This window comes from Heptranchias perlo, chromosome 20 (assembly GCF_035084215.1).
Source record: "Heptranchias perlo isolate sHepPer1 chromosome 20, sHepPer1.hap1, whole genome shotgun sequence".
In the NCBI taxonomy this organism is placed as follows: Eukaryota; Metazoa; Chordata; class Chondrichthyes; order Hexanchiformes; family Hexanchidae; genus Heptranchias; species Heptranchias perlo.
In genome coordinates this window covers 45,422,771-45,441,379 of record NC_090344.1, presented here as the reverse complement: position 1 = coordinate 45,441,379, position 18,609 = coordinate 45,422,771, and the positions used below count along the sequence as shown (strand labels likewise).

Below are 18,609 nucleotides of genomic sequence, written 5' to 3'. Positions count from 1 at the left end.
GGGGATCAACCCTGGTTCAATGAGGAGTGTAGAAGAGCATGCCAGGAGCAGCACCAGGCGTACCTAAAAATGAGGTGCCAACCTGGTGAAGCTACAACTCAGGACTACATGCATGCTAAACAGCGGAAGCAACATGCTATAGACAGAGCTAAGCGATTCCACAACCAACGGATCAGATCAAAGCTCTGCAGTCCTGCCACATCCAGTCGTGAATGGTGGTGGACAATTAAACAACTAATGGGAGGAGGAGGCTCTGCAAACATCCCCATTCTCAATGATGGCGGAGTCCAGCACGTGAGTGCAAAAGACAAGGCTGAAGCGTTTGCAACCATCTTCAGCCAGAAGTGCCGAGTGGATAATCCATCTCAGCCTCCTCCTGATATCCCCACCATCACGGAAGCCAGTCTTCGGCCAATTCGATTCACTCCACGTGATATCAAGAAACGGCTGAGTGCACTGGATACAGCAAAGGCTATGGGCCCTGACAACATCCCAGCTGTAGTGCTGAAGACTTGTGCTCCAGAACTAGCTGCGCCTCTCGCCAAGCTGTTCCAGTACAGCTACAACACTGGCATCCACCCGACAATGTGGAAAATTGCCCAGGTATGTCCTGTCCACAAAAAGCAGGACAAATCCAATCCGGCCAATTACCGCCCCATCAGTCTACTCTCAATCATCAGCAAAGTGATGGAAGGTGTCGTCGACAGTGCTATCAAGCGGCACTTACTCACCAATAACCTGCTCACCGATGCTCAGTTTGGGTTCCGCCAGGACCACTCGGCTCCAGACCTCATTACAGCCTTGGTCCAAACATGGACAAAAGAGCTGAATTCCAGAGGTGAGGTGAGAGTGACTGCCCTTGACATCAAGGCAGCATTTGACCGAGTGTGGCACCAAGGAGCCCTTGTAAAATTGAAGTCAATGGGAATCAGGGGGAAAACTCTCCAGTGGCTGGAGTCATACCTAGCACAAAGGAAGATGGTAGTGGTTGTTGGAGGCCAATCATCTCAGCCCCAGGGCATTGCTGCAGGAGTTCCTCAGGGCAGTGTCCTAGGCCCAACCATCTTCAGCTGCTTCATCAATGACCTTCCCTCCATCATAAGGTCAGAAATGGGGATGTTCGCTGATGACTGCACAGTGCTCAGTTCCATTCGCAACCCCTCAGATAATGAAGCAGTCCGAGCCTGCATGCAGCAAGACCTGGACAACATCCAGGCTTGGGCTGATAAGTGGCAAGTAACATTCGCGCCAGATAAGTGCCAGGCAATGACCATCTCCAACAAGAGAGAGTCTAACCACCTCCCCTTGACATTCAACGGCATTACCATCGCCGAATCCCCCACCATCAACATCCTGGGGGTCACCATTGACCAGAAACTTAACTGGACCAGCCATATAAATACTGTGGCTACGAGAGCAGGTCAGAGGCTGGGTATTCTGCGGCGAGTGACTCACCTCCTGACTCCCCAAAGCCTTTCCACCATCTACAAGGCACAAGTCAGGAGTGTGATGGAATACTCTCCACTTGCCTGGATGAGTGCAGCTCCAACAACACTCAAGAAGCTCGACACCATCCAAGATAAAGCAGCCCGCTTGTTTGGCACCCCATCCACCACCCTAAACATTCACTCCCTTCACCACCGGCGCACTGTGGCTGCAGTGAGCTCCATCCACAGGATGCACTGCAGCAACTCGCCAAGGCTTCTTCGACAGCACCTCCCAAACCCGCGACCTCTACCACCTAGAAGGACAAGAGCAGCAGGCGCATGGGAACAACACCACCTGCACGTTCCCCTCCAAGTCACACACCATCCCGACTTGGAAATATATCGCCGTTCCTTCATTGTCGCTGGGTCAAAATCCTGGAACTCCCTTCCTAACAGCACTGTGGGAGAACCGTCACCACACGGACTGCAGCGGTTCAAGAAGGCGGCTCACCACCACCTTCTCGAGGGCAATTAGGGATGGGCAATAAATGCCGGCCTTGCCAGCGACGCCCACATCCCGTGAACGAATAAAAAAAACACTAGCTCACACTTCAGATCAAAAGGATCACAAGAGTATTTGCCTGTGGGAGTGGACCTTTTTGAGTTCAGTGTGAGAAAAGTGTCTTGCGGGAGTTTAAAATTTAACAGTCTTAACACTCAAGTCGAACGTGCTCACTGGATAACTATCCATTGAGGTCCCAACATTCACATGAAGGGATTTTGTGCACTCCTGAATACCGGTGAAAGAATTAAACATGTAAACCAAGCTCTTGCTGCCAGGTGCTCCTTGTCTCCAGCCAGTGCCATTCCCAGCTCACACCGAGCCAGAAGCTGCTTATTGAATTAAAATGCGGAGACTCAACGAGAGGGAAAGTACTCTGTCAGTATAATAGGACAGAATTTATGTACGAAGCTGAGTTTCTGAATTGATGTGAAAAAGCACTGGAAATCATAACCCTGCATGCTTCCAAATGTACTGATTGAAGCAGCTTCTTTCCTTTGTTTTAAATTTATACCCTGTTTTTTCTAAATTGCCTTGAGGTTTTTAAAGTAACAAGCATCACCCAATCCCTGGGGAAGATGCCAATGCAAGCAGAATACTAAAGGTTGCCATTTAGTTTTATTCATCATTGGTTTCAAATTCAGATCCTCTTTCTCAGTTTCTGCCATTGATATGGTGCATTTACATTAATTTAAACTCAGGGGCTCGCACCAATATGCTTCAATGAAATTAGCAGCAGAATCACTTTCCCACAGGAGAAAGATGTTGTCAACAGGACAACCTGATGTGGTAGAAATAAGAGCACCACAATATGCTTTGTGCCATTTTTATTCCACAATGCCATCTGTTTGTTTTGTTGATAAATGATACTGAATAATGGATAACCAAGTGAGATTACAAAGCAGTAATCTAAATTTAAAGGGGTCCAGATACTAAGAGCAAAGCTTAATTAGTTTATCAACCCTGAGGTTAAATTACATAGAATTTACAACAGAGAAACAGGCCATTCGGCACAACAGGTCTATATCAGTGTTTATGCTCCATACAAGCCTCCTCCCACCTGACTTCATCCAACCCAACCAACATATCCTTCTATTCCTTTTTCCCTCTTGTACTTATCTAGCTTCCCTTTAAATGCATCTATGCTATTCGCCTCAACAACTTCATGTGGTAGCAAGTTCCACATTCTCACAACTCTCTGGGTAAAAAAGTTTGTCCTAAATTCCTTATTAGATTTATTAGTTACCTTCTTATACTTATGGCCTCTAGTTTTCAACTCCCCCACAAGTAGAATTATCTTCTCTATGTCTACCCTATCGAACCCCTTCATAATTTTGAAGAACTCCATCAGGTCACCTCACTTCTTTTTTCGAGACAAAAGAGCCCCAGCCGGTTCAGTCTTTCCTGATGGTTGTGCCCTCTCAGTTCTGATACCATCCTAGTAAATCTTTTTTGCACTTTCTCCAGTACTTCTATATCCTTTTTGTAATATGGAGACCAGAACTGTTCACATTTTAACATAACTTCTCTGCTTTTGAATTCTATTCCTCTAGAAATGAACCACAATGCTTTTTATGTACTTTTTATGGCTTTGTTAACCTGCGTTGCGACTGTTAATGATTTGTGAATCTGAACCCCTAGATCCCTTTGCGTCTCTAACCCATTTAGACTCTTATTTTCCAAGTAGGTGGCCTCCTTATTCCTCCTAACAAAATGCACCACCTCACATTTACCTTTATTGAAATTCATTTGCCATTTACATGCCCATTCTGCAAGTTTGTTAACGTCTTCTTGTATTTTGTTGCAGTTCTCCTCAGTATTAACTATACTCCCCAACTTGATGTCATCCGCAAATTTTGATATTGTACTTCCGATTCCCGAATCATTTATGCAAATAGTGAGCAACAGTGGTCCCAGCACCGATCCCTGTGGAACACCACTTCCTACCTTCTGTCAGTCTGAGTAACTACTTTTAACCCCTATTCTGTTTTATAGCCAGTTCGCTATCCATTCTGCTACTTGTCCCCTGACTCCACAGGCTCTGACCTTAGTCATGAGTCTACTGTGTGGCACCGAATCAAAGGCCTTTTGAAAGTCCATGTATGTCATATCTATTGCATTACCCTTGTCTACTCTTGTTCAAAGAATTCAATAAGGTTGTTCAAAAATGACCTACCCTTTTGAAATCCGTGCAATTCTTCATTATATTTTCGGGTTCGAGATATTTTTCTGTTACATCTTTGAGTAAAGATTACAAAATCTTTCCTACCACTGATGTTAAGTGAACTAGTCTACAGTTGGCTGAAAGGCGAGTCTTCAGAGCCAGTTTTCAGTGAGCAGACAATTTTGTTTTTGAGCTAGGTTCCACCTCCAAAGTGGACAACAGGGTCCAGGAGCCAGAGGAAAGAGCAGCAAAGGAAAATGTTTAAAGTCACTTTAAAAAAAAAGAAAAGCAAATGAGGTATAGATAGATTTGATTCAGAAGAAAGTAAAAGTTTAAATGATAAAAATAAAAGAGAGAGAATGAGGAACAGAGAACCGTCACCACACGGACTGCAGCGGTTCAAGAAGGCGGCTCACCACCACCTTCTCAAGGGCAATTCGGGGTGGGCAATAAATGCCGGCCTCGCCAGCAACGCCCACATCCCAGGAACAAATAAAAAAAATGAAGAGAGAGGTTGGAGTGAAAAAGAGTGAAAAAATGGTTTACATTTTTTGTACTTTTTTCCTTAAATCTTAAAAAAATGACTATCCACTAACTGGCAGTCTGAACGTGATTTTAATTTTGAGAGGGGGCGAGGCATCAGAGAAAAAAAAAGAAAACAAGGTCGAAAAGGATCTCAAAGAGAGAATGCAACACCAGATGACAGAGGAGCTGTCAGTTATGGACACAAGCCAGCAGTCCATGGGGAATGAAAGAATGCAGAAGATGATACAGCCACCTGGTCCAACTCAGATGATCTGTCTTTTTCTGGTTCAGTGACAACACATTTACACGGTGACTTTTGACAACCATAGAGATATCTTTGACGTATGTCATCATAACTGGCACTGAAATTAATCAAATACACAAGGACAGTTTGCAGAAGTGATAAAAGTTTGTGGTATGGAGACACGCAGAAGTCAAAGGTTTCTGTTGCAAGGGAAATACATTTTAGGAAAGCAGAGTTTACTTTTTAAAAAAAGGAATTCGGCCTCTCTTCCCTTAAGCTATTTGAGTCCGAGGCCCAACCATCTTCCGCTGCTTCATCAATGACCTTCCCTCCATCATAAGGTCAGAAATGGGGATGTTCGCTGATGATTGCACAGTTTTCAGTTCCATTCGCAACCCCTCAAACAATGAAGCAGTCCGAGCCCGCATGCAGCAAGACCTGGACAACATCCAGGCTTGGGCTCATAAGTGGCAAGTAACATTCGCGCCAGAAAAGTGCCAGGCAATGACCATCTCCAACAAGAGAGAGTCTAACCACCTCCCCTTGACATTCAACAGCATTACCATCACCGAATCCCCCACCATCAACATCCTGGGGGTCACCATAGACCAGAAATTTAACTGGACCAGCCATATAAATACTGTGGCTACGAGAGCAGGTCAGAGGCTGGGTATTCTGTGGCGAGTGACTCACCTCCTGACTCCCCAAAGCCTTTCCACCATCTACAAGGCACAAGTCAGGAGTGTGATGGAATACTCTCCACTTGCTTGGATGAGTGCAGCTCCAACAACACTCAAGAAGCTCGACACCATCCAAGATAAAGCAGCCCGCTTGATTAGCACCCCATCCACCACCCTAAACATTCACTTCCTTCACCACCGGCACACAGTGGCTGCAGTGTGCACCATCCACAGGATGCACTGCAGCAAATCGCCAAGGCTTCTTCGACAGCACCTCCGAAACCCGCGACCTGTACCACCTAGAAGGACAAGAGCAGCAGGCACATGGGAACAACACCACCTGCACGTTCCCCTCCAAGTCACACACTATCCCGACTTGGAAATATATCGCCGTTCCTTCATCGTCGCTGGGTCAAAATCCTGGAACTCCCTTCCTAACAGCACTGTGGGAGAACCGTCACCACACGGACTGCAGCGGTTCAAGAAGGCGGCTCACCACCACCTTCTCAAGGGCAATTAGGGATGGGCAATAAATGCCGGCCTTGCCATCGACGCCCACATCCCATGAACGAATTTTAAAAAAGCTATTTGAGACTTCCACTCACAGAAATCATTGCAGAGATTTCCCTTTCAGCAGCATCTTTTTACAAGTTTAACTGCAGCATCAGGCTGTACCCGATGCCACTGTAACAGAGGCAGGTTTACATTGCTTTTGACACTTTTGCACCTACTTTGACACTTTTTGGGAGAGCAACATCAGTGCGCTGCCCTGTTACTTTTACGTTCAGACTGGGAAGCTGATTTCCTTTGTTGCTTGGGCTTCAGCTCTCCTCTTTTTATAGAAACCAACAGGCAGAAAATGTGCAGGACCAGCACCTCATGTTTACAAGGCTGAAACTGAGACCCCTTATTCCAACAGCGGAATTGTAGACCCATTATCGTGGGTCTGTGATGCCGTCAGTTCCCAGGGAGACTGTGGGTCCACCATCAGCTGTACCTCTGTACTTGACTTTCGTGTTCAACCTGATCCTTTCCCTCCCTTCCCCAGACTCAAGGAACATTTCTTTTCAAATAAACAAAAAAAGCATTTTATTTAAACATATGGCAAACACTTAATTTACTTGTCTCACACGCAGAATATGCCATACAGCTCTCTTCAAGTAATTGCCTGACATAAGCTAGCACACAGCATTGCAGTCATCAGCAGTCTCAGGTTTGCTTTGGCGAATATAACGGTATCACAAGCAGAGATACCACTTTCCTTAAAGACCACGTGCCGTTCTGCCATTCTTCAGCCTCATAGAAATTTTAGCACAAAAGGTCATTCAGCCCGTCGTGCGAGCTCCACATCAAAGTTATTCACTCTCATCGGATTATCTTTCAATATTATTCTTCTCGTATTTATCTAATTCCCTCATAATTATTAGGTTGACTCCACTCTTGATTGGGAAAAAAAATTGCCAGCCCGTTGACTGCCGGAAGCCCACCTGACACAATTTTCAGGTGGGCCTTGAAATGGGCGGCGAGTGCTCCCACCTGTTTCGGGCAGCAGCCTTATTAAAATATTTAAAATCGGGGTTCTTTGAGAGTTGCAGTAACAACAACAACAACAACTCGCATTTATATAGCTCCTTTAACATGGTAAAAAGTCCCAAGGTGCTTCCAGGGAGCGATTTGCAAACAGAATTTGACACCGAGCCACATAAGGAGGTATTAGGACAGGTGACCAAAAGCTCGATCAAAGAGGTAGATTTTAAGGCGCGTCTTAAAGGAGGAGAGAGAGGCAGAGGGGCGGAGAGGTTTCGGGAGGGAATTCCAGAGCCTAGGGCCTAGGCAGCTGAAGGCACGGCCGCCAATGGTGGAGCGAAGAAAATCGGGGATGCGCAAGAGGCCAGAACTGGAGAAGCGCGGAGATCTCGGAGGGTTGTAGGGCTGGAGGAGGTTACAGAGATCGGGAGGGAGCGAGGCCACGGAGGGATGTGAACGCAAGGATGAAATTTTTTTTTTAAATCGAGGCGTTGCCAGACGGGGAGCCAATGTAGGTCAGCGAGCACAGGGGTGATGGGTGAACGGGACTTGATGCAAGTTCGGATACGGGCAACAGAGTTTTGGATGAGCTGATCCTGGAAAAACCCAATGCCTTTTTCATGTACTGTGGGCAAAGCGATTTTTGTGGAGCCAGTCAGAAGAATAATGCTCCTCCCGGCCCACTACTCAGTGCTTCTTCCCCTCTGGATTTCCTTCCCATACTGCCTTCAGGGCCTGAGCTCCGGCTTGGATCCCTGGAGGAGCTGCCGGATTCTTCCCCAACCCCTGCCACCCCACATAACGACTGATCACAGGCTCCTTCTCTCATCCATTCTTTCCCAAGACATTTTGGAACTTTCTTAGTTCCCTCAGTCTATCCTTCTTCCTACAACATTTTAGCTTTTAAAATCCAAACCTAGTGTCAATTAAGCTATTGATTTTGTTTCTCTTTCACTCTTTTATGTTTAGCCCTATTTACATGAAATCAATATTCTTTGGTTTCTCAATTTCAAAAAAAGTCGAAAGTGCTTTGTGGCCACACAGCACAGTATGGGATAAGGCAACATGTTCTGGCTACGGATCTTAGTTGAATTTTCTAAAAGAATATATATTAAGGGCATAACAGGTCATGTCTCTCAAAGTTGACCCTGTTGGCTTTTGGAAACTCATGAAGGACAATCATTACTGCAGGACAAAGGGATCTGGGGGTCCTCGTGCAAGAAAATCAAACAGTTAGTATGCAGGTGCAGCAGGTGATCAAGAAGGCCAACGGAATGTTGGCGTTCATTGCTAGGGGGATAGAATATAAAAACAGGGAGGTATTGCTGCAGTTATATAAGGTATTGGTGAGACCGCACCTGGAATACTGCATACAGTTTTGGTCTCCATACTTAAGAAAAGACATACTTGCTCTCGAGGCAGTACAAAGAAGGTTCACTCGGTTAATCCCGGGGATGAGGGGGCGGACATATGAGGAGAAGTTGAGTAGATTGGGACTCGACTCATTGGAGTTCAGAAGAATGAGAGGCGATCTTATTGAAACATATAAGATTGTGAAGGGGCTTGATCGGGTGGATGCGGTAAAGATGTTCCCAAGGATGGGTGAAACTAAAACTAGGGGCCATAATCTTAGAATAAGGGGCTGCTCTTTCAAAACTGAGATGAGGAGAAACTTCTTCACTCAGAGGGTAGTAGGTCTGTGGAATTTGCTGCCCCAGGAAGCTGTGGAAGCTACATCATTAAATAAATTTAAAACAGAAACAGACAGTTTCCTGGAAATAAAGGGAATTAGGGGTTACGGGGAGCGGGCAGGAAATTGGACATGAATTTAGATTTGAGGTTAGGATCAGATCAGCCATGATCTTATTGAATGGCAGAGCAGGCTCGAGGGGCCGATTGGCCTACTCCTGCTCCTATTTCTTATGTTCTTATTATAATGGAGTGCCGGTATTTCCTGCCTGAATAACATAGCATTGATTCTGGCACAGCTTTACACTTGTACACCTCCATGTGATGCTTGGCAGAAATGTCTGCACATTCAACATTCCATGGAAACTGGCAGTGTTTTGTGCTTTTACACCATGGCATGGGGTCCGGCAGTGCTTTTTTTGCCAATTGAATGGGACTTGGACATGCTTTCTGGCCATGCGATATATACGGCCGTACTTTATCTGCATTGCTCCGCTGCAGGTCTGACAATGGTTTTCCTTCACAGTGAGAACCACATGGAGTGTATAAAAGAATTCTGTTCATACATCATCCAAAGAGATCGAGCAATACTTTCCATTCATATGGTGTGAAGGTGGCTGTAGATTTTCATTTTGTAGTTATGTGGAACTTCTCAAACAACTTATCACACAATTATTTTGCAGGACATAAAGAACTGGATCTGGTTAATGGCCATCTATCATTGCAATTATTATTTACACCTTCTATTGGCCATGCATGTCACGAAATGAGTGTTAAAAATAGCAGAAAACCAGGCATGGAGTGGCAGCAGTGTTGGCTGCCAGTAATACTGTTGTGCTCAGTTTTCTGTCCTGTCCAATCCGTACTACACTATTGTTATGGCTTTGAATTAATGCCCGCTGCGTATTCAAATCTCGTGAGGGGTTGTTAATGACTGTTCATGCTGACAGGTGCTGCTTTCCACTGGGGAAAATAAATATCCCTACAGTACACTGCACTTACCAACTGGCGTGAAGCTACACTTTCACAAAAGTGGTTTTCAACAGAGAACTATCTGATATAGTGAATTGCTGATTCGAGAGGCTTGCATCTGTAGACACGTGAACATGCAAAATTGATGGACGGGAAATACTAGCTGGTCCATCGAGCCTGTCCCACACAGTCATGTTGCAACTAAGCATCATGATCCCCAATGTTCCCCACCCACCAAGAGCTATGTAATGTCCTGAGAGATAGATAGATTAAAAAAACACGAGACCAATTCCTCTCTTACGCCCAAAAGCGATGAAAACAAATTCCAGAAGACCACAGAGATCATAATCACCCAACGTCCCATCTACCTTTTGTATACAATAATAGCAGCCTTCATCAGGAACTCATCCAGCTCCCTTTGAGGACTTGCAGTGAATCCGAACTCACCGCACGAGTCGGCACCCTGCTCCAAAGGTCGCTAACCTCCTGACATCTAACCTAGTTCTATGCGTATTACGTATTTTGTATTTCCCTTTGTACTCCTTAACCTATCTAATTCAAATAGGCTATCCACATGGACACAGTTTAGTCCCTTCATTATTTGACATACCTTAATCAAATCTCCCCTAAGTCTAAGCTTTCTAGAGTAAAAAGACACATTTACCTGAGGAAGGAGGAAGCCTCCGAAAGCTTGTAGATTTCAAATAAAAATTGTTGGACTATAACTTGGTATTGTAAAATTGTTTACAATTGTCAACCCCAGTCCATCACCGGCATCTCCACATCTAGAGTAAAAAGATTCAGCGCTGTAAGACTGTAAACTAGATATCAATCCAGTGGTCCTTCTATGAATCTTTTCCAGACCCTCTATATCACCCACCATGTGAGGGGATGAAAACTGAAAACAGTTTTCTAAATGAGGCCGAACAAAGGTCTTGTACAAAGACACTGTAATACTTTTTGACTTACATTGGATTATCCTCAGAACAGCAATACTTAACATGAACAAAATATTGCTATGAGTGTGCATACCCACAAATTTGGCATTAACACTAAATTTAAGATTAAAACAGGGAACTTGTGTCCACCTGATCAATTTCAAAAGTATTTTTTTAAACACCACAGATTCAACATTTTTAAATGACATCACAAGTGTTTAGATGAGACAGTTCCAAGATCACATGCAAAATAACTATTGGATGATATTTACTGTATTACAAGACAACAATCCAACTGCGGGGCTCATATGGCATCATATAACAAGAGAGCAACAGTCAAGCTAAATCTCAGGATTAGATTATTGACTTAAATTTACTGACATTTTGATTATTCATATATTTTCTTTTGTAATGCAAGTTTTCTAACTTTTTTGCTGTGTGTCTTTGTCTATTCTTCCAGGAGTAGTATGTGGCAGGAGATTGTTGTCTTTTCCTTGGCCAAGATACTATTGAGAGGCCACGTGACTTTGGATCTCAAGGACTATTAACTGTACTTGCACAACCTTGAATTTTATAACATATAACCAGATTATTCTTGGCAGTTAATAATGAAAAAAATCCCTGGTATAAATGCTGCTGCATAAGAATAAGTTCCTGCCCAGAAAGCCAAATCGACTTTTAGCTTAACCATTACAGAAGAAAACTGCAACTTGAAGTATTTAGCAAGATCTGTATTGCACAGTTGAAAGTAACGACATAACTCAAAAGCAATAATGTTCTGATTGAGCTCCACTGGTCTGCCTCACAAGTGAAATAATTACAAATTGCTGATTGCTCCATCTTTAGGAACCATTGAGCTGGTAATTTCAAATGTATGTAATGATCCCACTCCTGTGTAGATTGACTTGACTTTCCATATACCTTTTACATATGGAAAGTTGCACAAATTAGCAACCACACAGCCTAAAACGTTTGATTTCTGTTTCATAGCACTTATAATGACATGAAGGCTTTGAATAAAATAGCCCTGTTAACAAAAATGTATTATTGTCTGGAAAAGAGCTGTCATTCAATGCAGTGAAAGCATAATCAGCATTTCAGCTTCAAACTATTCATTAAATGGTTGAGTTAAGTAGCTTCAAAAATAGTGAGATACCATAATTTATAATTTAATTAAAAGAAATGCAGGAATGCAGTAATCATCAAATCACATCAGCTCTCCATTAGTGATAAAGACTCTGAACTATATTATGTTACTCACTATAAGAAAGATCGCACGGTATTAAAATGGCATTGCGAATGGCCATAATGTACAATGCACGTCACCTGTTAATGGGGCACTGACTTAATTGGGATCTCAATGACAGTCTTCTACTGTACCAGCTGTAGAGTCTTTGAAGAGGAAAGTGATATCCCCAAGTGTAACAGGATGAGTGAATCGGCAAGATCAAGTGATTTGGCATGTATACACTGGGAGAGTATTATTGTGCAGGTGGTTGTTTTGGCACAAGTTACAACTGAAACTCCTCAGCGTGTTTCGCTATCTTATGGGGATACGGGAAGGAAAAAACAAGAAAATGGAGGATGGAAGGCAATTAGGAAAATTGATTTCCTTGTTCACCTGGCCTGGCTTCCCAGCAGCTCCTATCTCCCTCGAGAGCAGGCTCAATGATAAATACGATAACAAAGTCTTAGATTCCGTTACAATGCCACGTGCTCCCTCAGAAATGGGGTGGGTTTCAGATGGTTGGAAACAGTCATCTATGCCGTGCTTAGTCCTCTCACATTGAAAATGACAGGCCCAGTGAGGGAGCCAGACTGCAGTCTCCCTGAAATTAATAACTTTCATTTTAACCGACAGATTGTTGGAGGTAGAATCATAATGTTGGCATAGTGGTTTTATCACAAATTAAGGCATGCTGCTCTGTTAATATCGGTAGGTTACAACAAGTAATTTTATATTTTAAAGGAAAATTTGCAAAATCATTGTTATTAATGGAACATGATTAATAAAACAGGTCAAAATCTGCTGCATTTTATCTTTGGGTCCTCAGTCATATTCACATCCCAGACATATGCATGAATAATCAATGGTAATTGCACACTTGAGCAGGGAAAGGTGAAACTCTTCACTTATTATTGAACACTCAGCCACCACCTTAACGAGAACAGATAATAGGGGGTTAAATTGGATAACCCCCAAATCCGGGAGCGGGGGTCACGGTGCATGATTAACCCGGTTGTTGAGATGCAGGTAGCACGTGAGATTCGTGCTGCCAGGTCATCTCCATGATTTCTGTGTGCAGCCAGCGCTACCTGCGCCGTTGAATGGCTGCACGCACCGGCAGGGGACCCGATATGGGGCGTGCCCAGCACTACTTACAGGCAGCCTGCACCTCTTAAAGGGGAGGTGCACTGTCAATGCAATCAGTGTTGGAAGACAAGTGTAATGGCTGGACCTGCAAGAGAGCGTGCACCGAGGTTCTCCAATGATGCACCAGAGGCCTTGGTGGAGGAGGTGGATGCACAGAGAGCCATCCTGTACCTGTAGAGTGGCAGGAGACCCTCCAGACACCAGCTGCAGAGGCAGTGGGAGGAAGTGATCCTGGAAATGAATGCCAGGAGCACTGAACCACGCACATGGACGTAGTGCAAGAAAAAGTTCAATGATCTGACACCAGTGGTCAAGGTGTGTGAGTTCAAGTGTCAAGTGGCACATCCTACCAACTGCACCACTGCTCCAGGCACGTCATCCCCCGTCACCCACCCACCAACAAACGCTGCCCATCCGTATACAACGCTGCACTTCGCATGCTGCATCTCACCCTCTCACAGTACCACTCTTGCAATCCACACACCCACAACTCACAGGTCACACACAGTGGCAGCTATTCAACCATGACAGACACATCACCCAAACATCTTGCGGGACACTCACTGATACACTTCCCTCTATCTTGCAGGAGAAGTGGCACATAACAGCCAGCAGCAGGAGAGAACGGACGGAGGACAGGCATGCCTACATATCCTCACCCCCATGGAGGAGACAGTGCTGGGAATCATTGGGCAGGCAGTCGCTGCGGCCGTGGCCACTGGCAGCACTGGAGGTGTCAATGATGAGGGTCTCTCCATACCTCATCGTCCTTCTCGTTTCCCACATCTCCCTCATCCCACAATCTTTTCTGACTCATGTACTGCAGTTGGTGTCAGCACGCACATCTTACTTGCTCCTCTCCCCGCTCCACAACCCGTCTCCCTTTGTCATTGTAGATGCCCAAGAACTGGAGCCGGCACTGTCCGAGGAGGAGGAGGAGGAGGAAGACAGTGATAACAAAGCCACACCGTCTCTTGATCTGACACTCGCATCCACCAGCTTCGATACTGACACTGCACATAGTGAGATACCGGGCACAAGTGCGTAGGAGCCAGGGCGAGGGGAATGGATACCGCAGGTGCCAGCTCGCCGAGTTCTGCTGCCGAGGAGTCAGATGATGACTTCGATGGGTCAGGATACAGAAGAAGGCTGATGGGCGTACACAACCAAATGCTTGGGGCACTGGAAAGACGCCAGAAAGCCGGCGCACAATGTCAAGGGGCATGGAAGAGTCCAGCTCCAACTTGGCACAGGGCTTTGCGCAGAGCTTGGAGCTCATCCTTTCCCACATGGAACAGGTGGTCACCTCCATCAGCACACCTGTGGAACTCACCATGATACAGCGTCTGATGATCGATGTCTCAGCTTCCATTGCAGCACAAACAGCTGCCATCAAAGGTCTGCATGCTGCATTTGGAGCTCAGACTGATGCTTTGGAAGCTCAGACTGCTGCGTTACGAGCATAGACTGCTGCTATTGTGGCTCTGGGTACCACTGTGGATCAGGGCTTCCAGAGCATCACAGCACTCCAGCAATCTGTTCGCCAGCAGATCAACAAGATTGCTGAGCGCCACCCTGGGAGAGTGGCGGTAGCGCCACGGCAGTCGAACCTGCTGTCCTCTCTCAGGATGACAGTATTCCTGCTCCCACCCCTGCAACTCCGTCAGTGCCCTTGCTGTTGCCTCAGCCAGCCAGGCCAGACTGCTGCAGCCCAGGCCAAGATGGTGCACTCTGAAGCCGGGCCGAGAGCTGCTCGAGGTTGTCTCCAAGGCCATCTGCACATTCCTCAGCTGAAGGTCAGCAGCCTCCCACCACCCATGCTCCAGCCACTGGGGATGCACCTTGTAGGGGCACTAGGAAAGGAAAAGGCACACGAACGACAGGCACTAAGGGAATGCACAAGGGTGAATAGTGTACTGCTGCATACATGATTTCATGTGTTAGTTTGTAAATTTGTATTTGAAGTCGCAGTTGGTGGTGGTTTTTATTTATGCGATGATCTGAGGGAGGAAGCAATGTGTAATCATAAGGAGGATGATTTGATGGTCATGCGGGAGAGCAAAGGTGAAGAGTGTAGGACTGTTGGTGACCTGGGAGGTGTTGTTGAGGTTACCGACATTGCTCATGAATAAGGTGAGCACGCAGATGCCTGGCAGGCAGGGCCTGTGCACCTTTTTGCCTCCTTCCGTTTTCCTCTACTTCCTCCTCCTCCTCCTCCTCCTCCTCTTCCTCTCGCTCAGGGTCTTGCCGGATAGGCGGTGGCAAGGGCTGTCCTCTCATAAGGGCGAGGTTGTGCAGCATGCTCAGCTGAGCACTGCAGGGCTCCTCCAGGCGTTGCTTTAGCACACCTGCAGTGTGCTTGATGATATTTTGTGTGGCCACATGGCTGTCATTGTAGGTCTGCTCTGCACGTATGCGTGGATTCCTGACCAGAGTCATGAGCCACCTCATGAGGGGATAGCTCTTGTCGCCCAGCAGCCAGCCTTTGACTTGCCGTGCCGGTTGATATATAGGTGGGATGTTAGACTGCCGCATAATGCAGGCGTCATGACTGCTGCCAGGGTAGCGGGCATTGACCTGCATGATGCGCTCCGTACACCAGCTGCACATTGAGGGAGTGGAATCCCTTTCTGTTCATGAAGATGGTCGAGTTGAGATGTGGAGCATGTATGACAATATGCGTGCAGTCAATGGCACCCTGCACTATGGGGAAGCCTGCAATGCAAGCAAACCCTCGTGCTCGCTCGTTCTGCTTCTATCAAGAGGGAACGTTATAAATCTGTTGCAAAGCTCAGACAGTGCCTCACTGACCCTCCCTTATGCAGCAGTGCACATATCGCCAGCAACGGCCTGAAAGGATCCAGAGCCATAAAGTTCAGCGCCATGGTTACCTTCACAGCCACAGGCAATGCTGTCCTTGCCTTGCTGTAAGGCTGCAGTAGTGGCTGCAGCAGTTGACATATCTCCATCACGACCTCTTTTGTCAACAGCAGCCGTAGGGTGCGCTGATCTTCGCTCAAGTTGAGGTAAGAGAATTGGTCCCTGAAGGCCCTCATTGGATATGGTCTCCTGCTCAGCGCCTCCTCCTCCCTCGCCTCGCAGCTTGACCTGCTCTGCGTGGCCTCTCTGCATGCTCCCAGTCATGTTCAATGCCTGGCAGGAGCCTGAGCAGGCCACCCATGGTTGGCAGAAACCTTGTTCAGCACGCTGTTTTAAATGCCACCAACAGTAATACAGGACCTGCCAGACCACTATCTCTATAATATTGCAACTTTCTCCAAGTATAGGAAGCTTCAACAAACACGTACAATTGTACCATCAGCCAGAAGTAAAAATCCAGCAACTAACCTGCAACACCTGCATGATCCCTTTAAATAGCACTGGCGGGGGTCCTCCAGGCCGTCTACGACCAGTTCAGCTGTGCGTAGTTAAGACAGTGCATTGACTGGAGCGCTGAGTTGCAAAATTGTATCTGTCCCTTTAAATCAGCGTTGCACACTGATCTACTGCATATTCTCCCTACTTTACATGGTGCCGGCATTCATTATCTGTGTGTGCGCAAACACCTTTACCAAGATGGCATCCAATGCAGGTCACACGAGAAGCGCGCGCGTGCGCTCCAGACGCAATTTTGGGCCCCTAGGAGGCCACATTGCGCCTACAAAATAGGCGCTACGTGGCCCAGTTTATAGCCCAAAAGTCTCTAAATTGCTGAAATTCACCTGGTGTCATTGAATTTTTAAAAAATTAAATGTCAAAAGGTAGCGCAACCTGTAATAACTCAGTCTTACCAAATCCTGCAGTTAAATCTGAAGTGTTGTTTGGTGTAGTGCTTCCTTATTGGGCTGTTGTCACAGAGCATCTCTGCAGGCATTCTTTGCGCACTTTCACAATGTGTCATTGTGTGCATGTATACATCAGTGGGGCCTCAGACTCCTCCTGCAATAAAAAATGGGAATAAGGGAAAAAGGATGTTTCCTCAAGATAAATGACTTAACTGATTAATTTGCAGGAACCCATGGCTTTGAATGTGAAATTACTGAGACTTATCATTTTCCAAGGGTGTCTTTAATTTCCAAGAAAAACATTCTGCTGTTTTTTTGTTAAAAAAAGTAAATTTAGGGCCCAGTTTTACGATCATATGAAAAAGGATAGGAAAAGACCAAATGGTCCATCAAGCCTGTCCCATCCCACCTTTAGAAACACCATCAACTCTCCCACACCACCCCCAAGAAAAAAGCATGAGGCCATCTTTGGAAATAACTCTGGGAAATTCCTCTCTGATTGCTGAAGGCAAATAAGCAAGATCCAGGAGACTATTGGCGACTGATATCACTTGGTGAACCCATCGACCTTCTCTAGATGTCATCCACTTGTAGGAACTTGTCCAGCTCCCTTTTGAAGGCCTGCAACGAATCCACCACACCCACTGTATACACTGACAACCAATTTCAGAGCGCAATGATTGCCTGAGAAAGGAAGTACTTCCTAGTAACTAACCTAACTCTATGCTTTTGTAACTTGTACTGATGCCCTCCTAATCCTTTCCTGCACATCGAGCTCAAGTAAAAAAGAAAAAAAAAGAAAGATTTGCATTTATGTACTGCCTTTCACAACCTCAAGATGTCTCAATGCGCTTTACAGCCAATGAAGGACATTTGAAGTGTAGTTACTTTGTAATGTCGGAAACACGGCAGCCAATTTGTGCACAGCAATGAGATAATGTCCAGATGATCTATTTTAATGATGTTGGTTGAGAGATAAATATTAGACAGGCGCCAGGGAGAACTCCCCTGCTCTTTTTCAAAATAGTGTCACCAGATCTTTTACATCCAGCTCAGAGGGCAGACGGGGCCTCGGTTTAACTCATCCAAAGAAAAGCACCTCTGACAGTGCAACCCTCAGTTGTGCACTGGAGTATCATCCTAGATTTTGTGCTCAAGCATCTGGAGTGGGACATTAAACCTTCTGACTCCGAAGCAAGAGTGCGACCCACTGAGCCATGGCTGACACTTCAACTAACTGGTCTACTTGGACAGAATCGAATCCCATCATCATTTTAAAGACTTCAATCATATCCCCTTGAGGTTGATGCTTTTCTGGAGTGAAAAGCCCATGTTCTTTAAGCCTATCATCATAACACAGAGAGCTTAAAGGAGGTATCAGCTGATTGGCCCTCTTCCGGGCATTTTCCAGGGCCTCGTCATCCCCCGCCATGCAAGAACCAAAACTGAGCACCATACCAACACTGGAAAGAGCTGTGATCTCCTGCAACCGCACAAGGCAAGCTGGCGTGCGCGCACAGTGCTTGTCTTGTAGCTTTACCACAGTTAGGGATTTACAAAGTGGTGGGAGTGAATATCTGACGCTGCGGGTATTGGTTAAATACTTGATGGGAAAAAATTTGCAGGGCTATGGAGAAAGAGCGGGGGAATGGGACTGACTGAATTTCTCTTACAAAGAGGCACAGGCTCAATGTGCTGAATGGCCTCCTTCTGTGCTGTAAC

The 18,609-nt window shown here is 45.8% G+C and overlaps 1 protein-coding gene across 1 annotated transcript in view; it reads left to right on the top strand.

The window, feature by feature from the left end:
• Positions 1-14,150, top strand: part of LOC137336039 (zinc finger matrin-type protein 4-like) — a 118,098-nt gene extending 103,948 nt beyond the window's left edge. Inside the window, exon 7 of the mRNA XM_068001541.1 lies at positions 13,999-14,150. Coding sequence (XP_067857642.1) covers positions 13,999-14,150 — 152 coding nt within the window. The remainder of the gene's footprint in view (positions 1-13,998) is intronic.
• Positions 14,151-18,609: the final 4,459 nt, after the last annotated feature.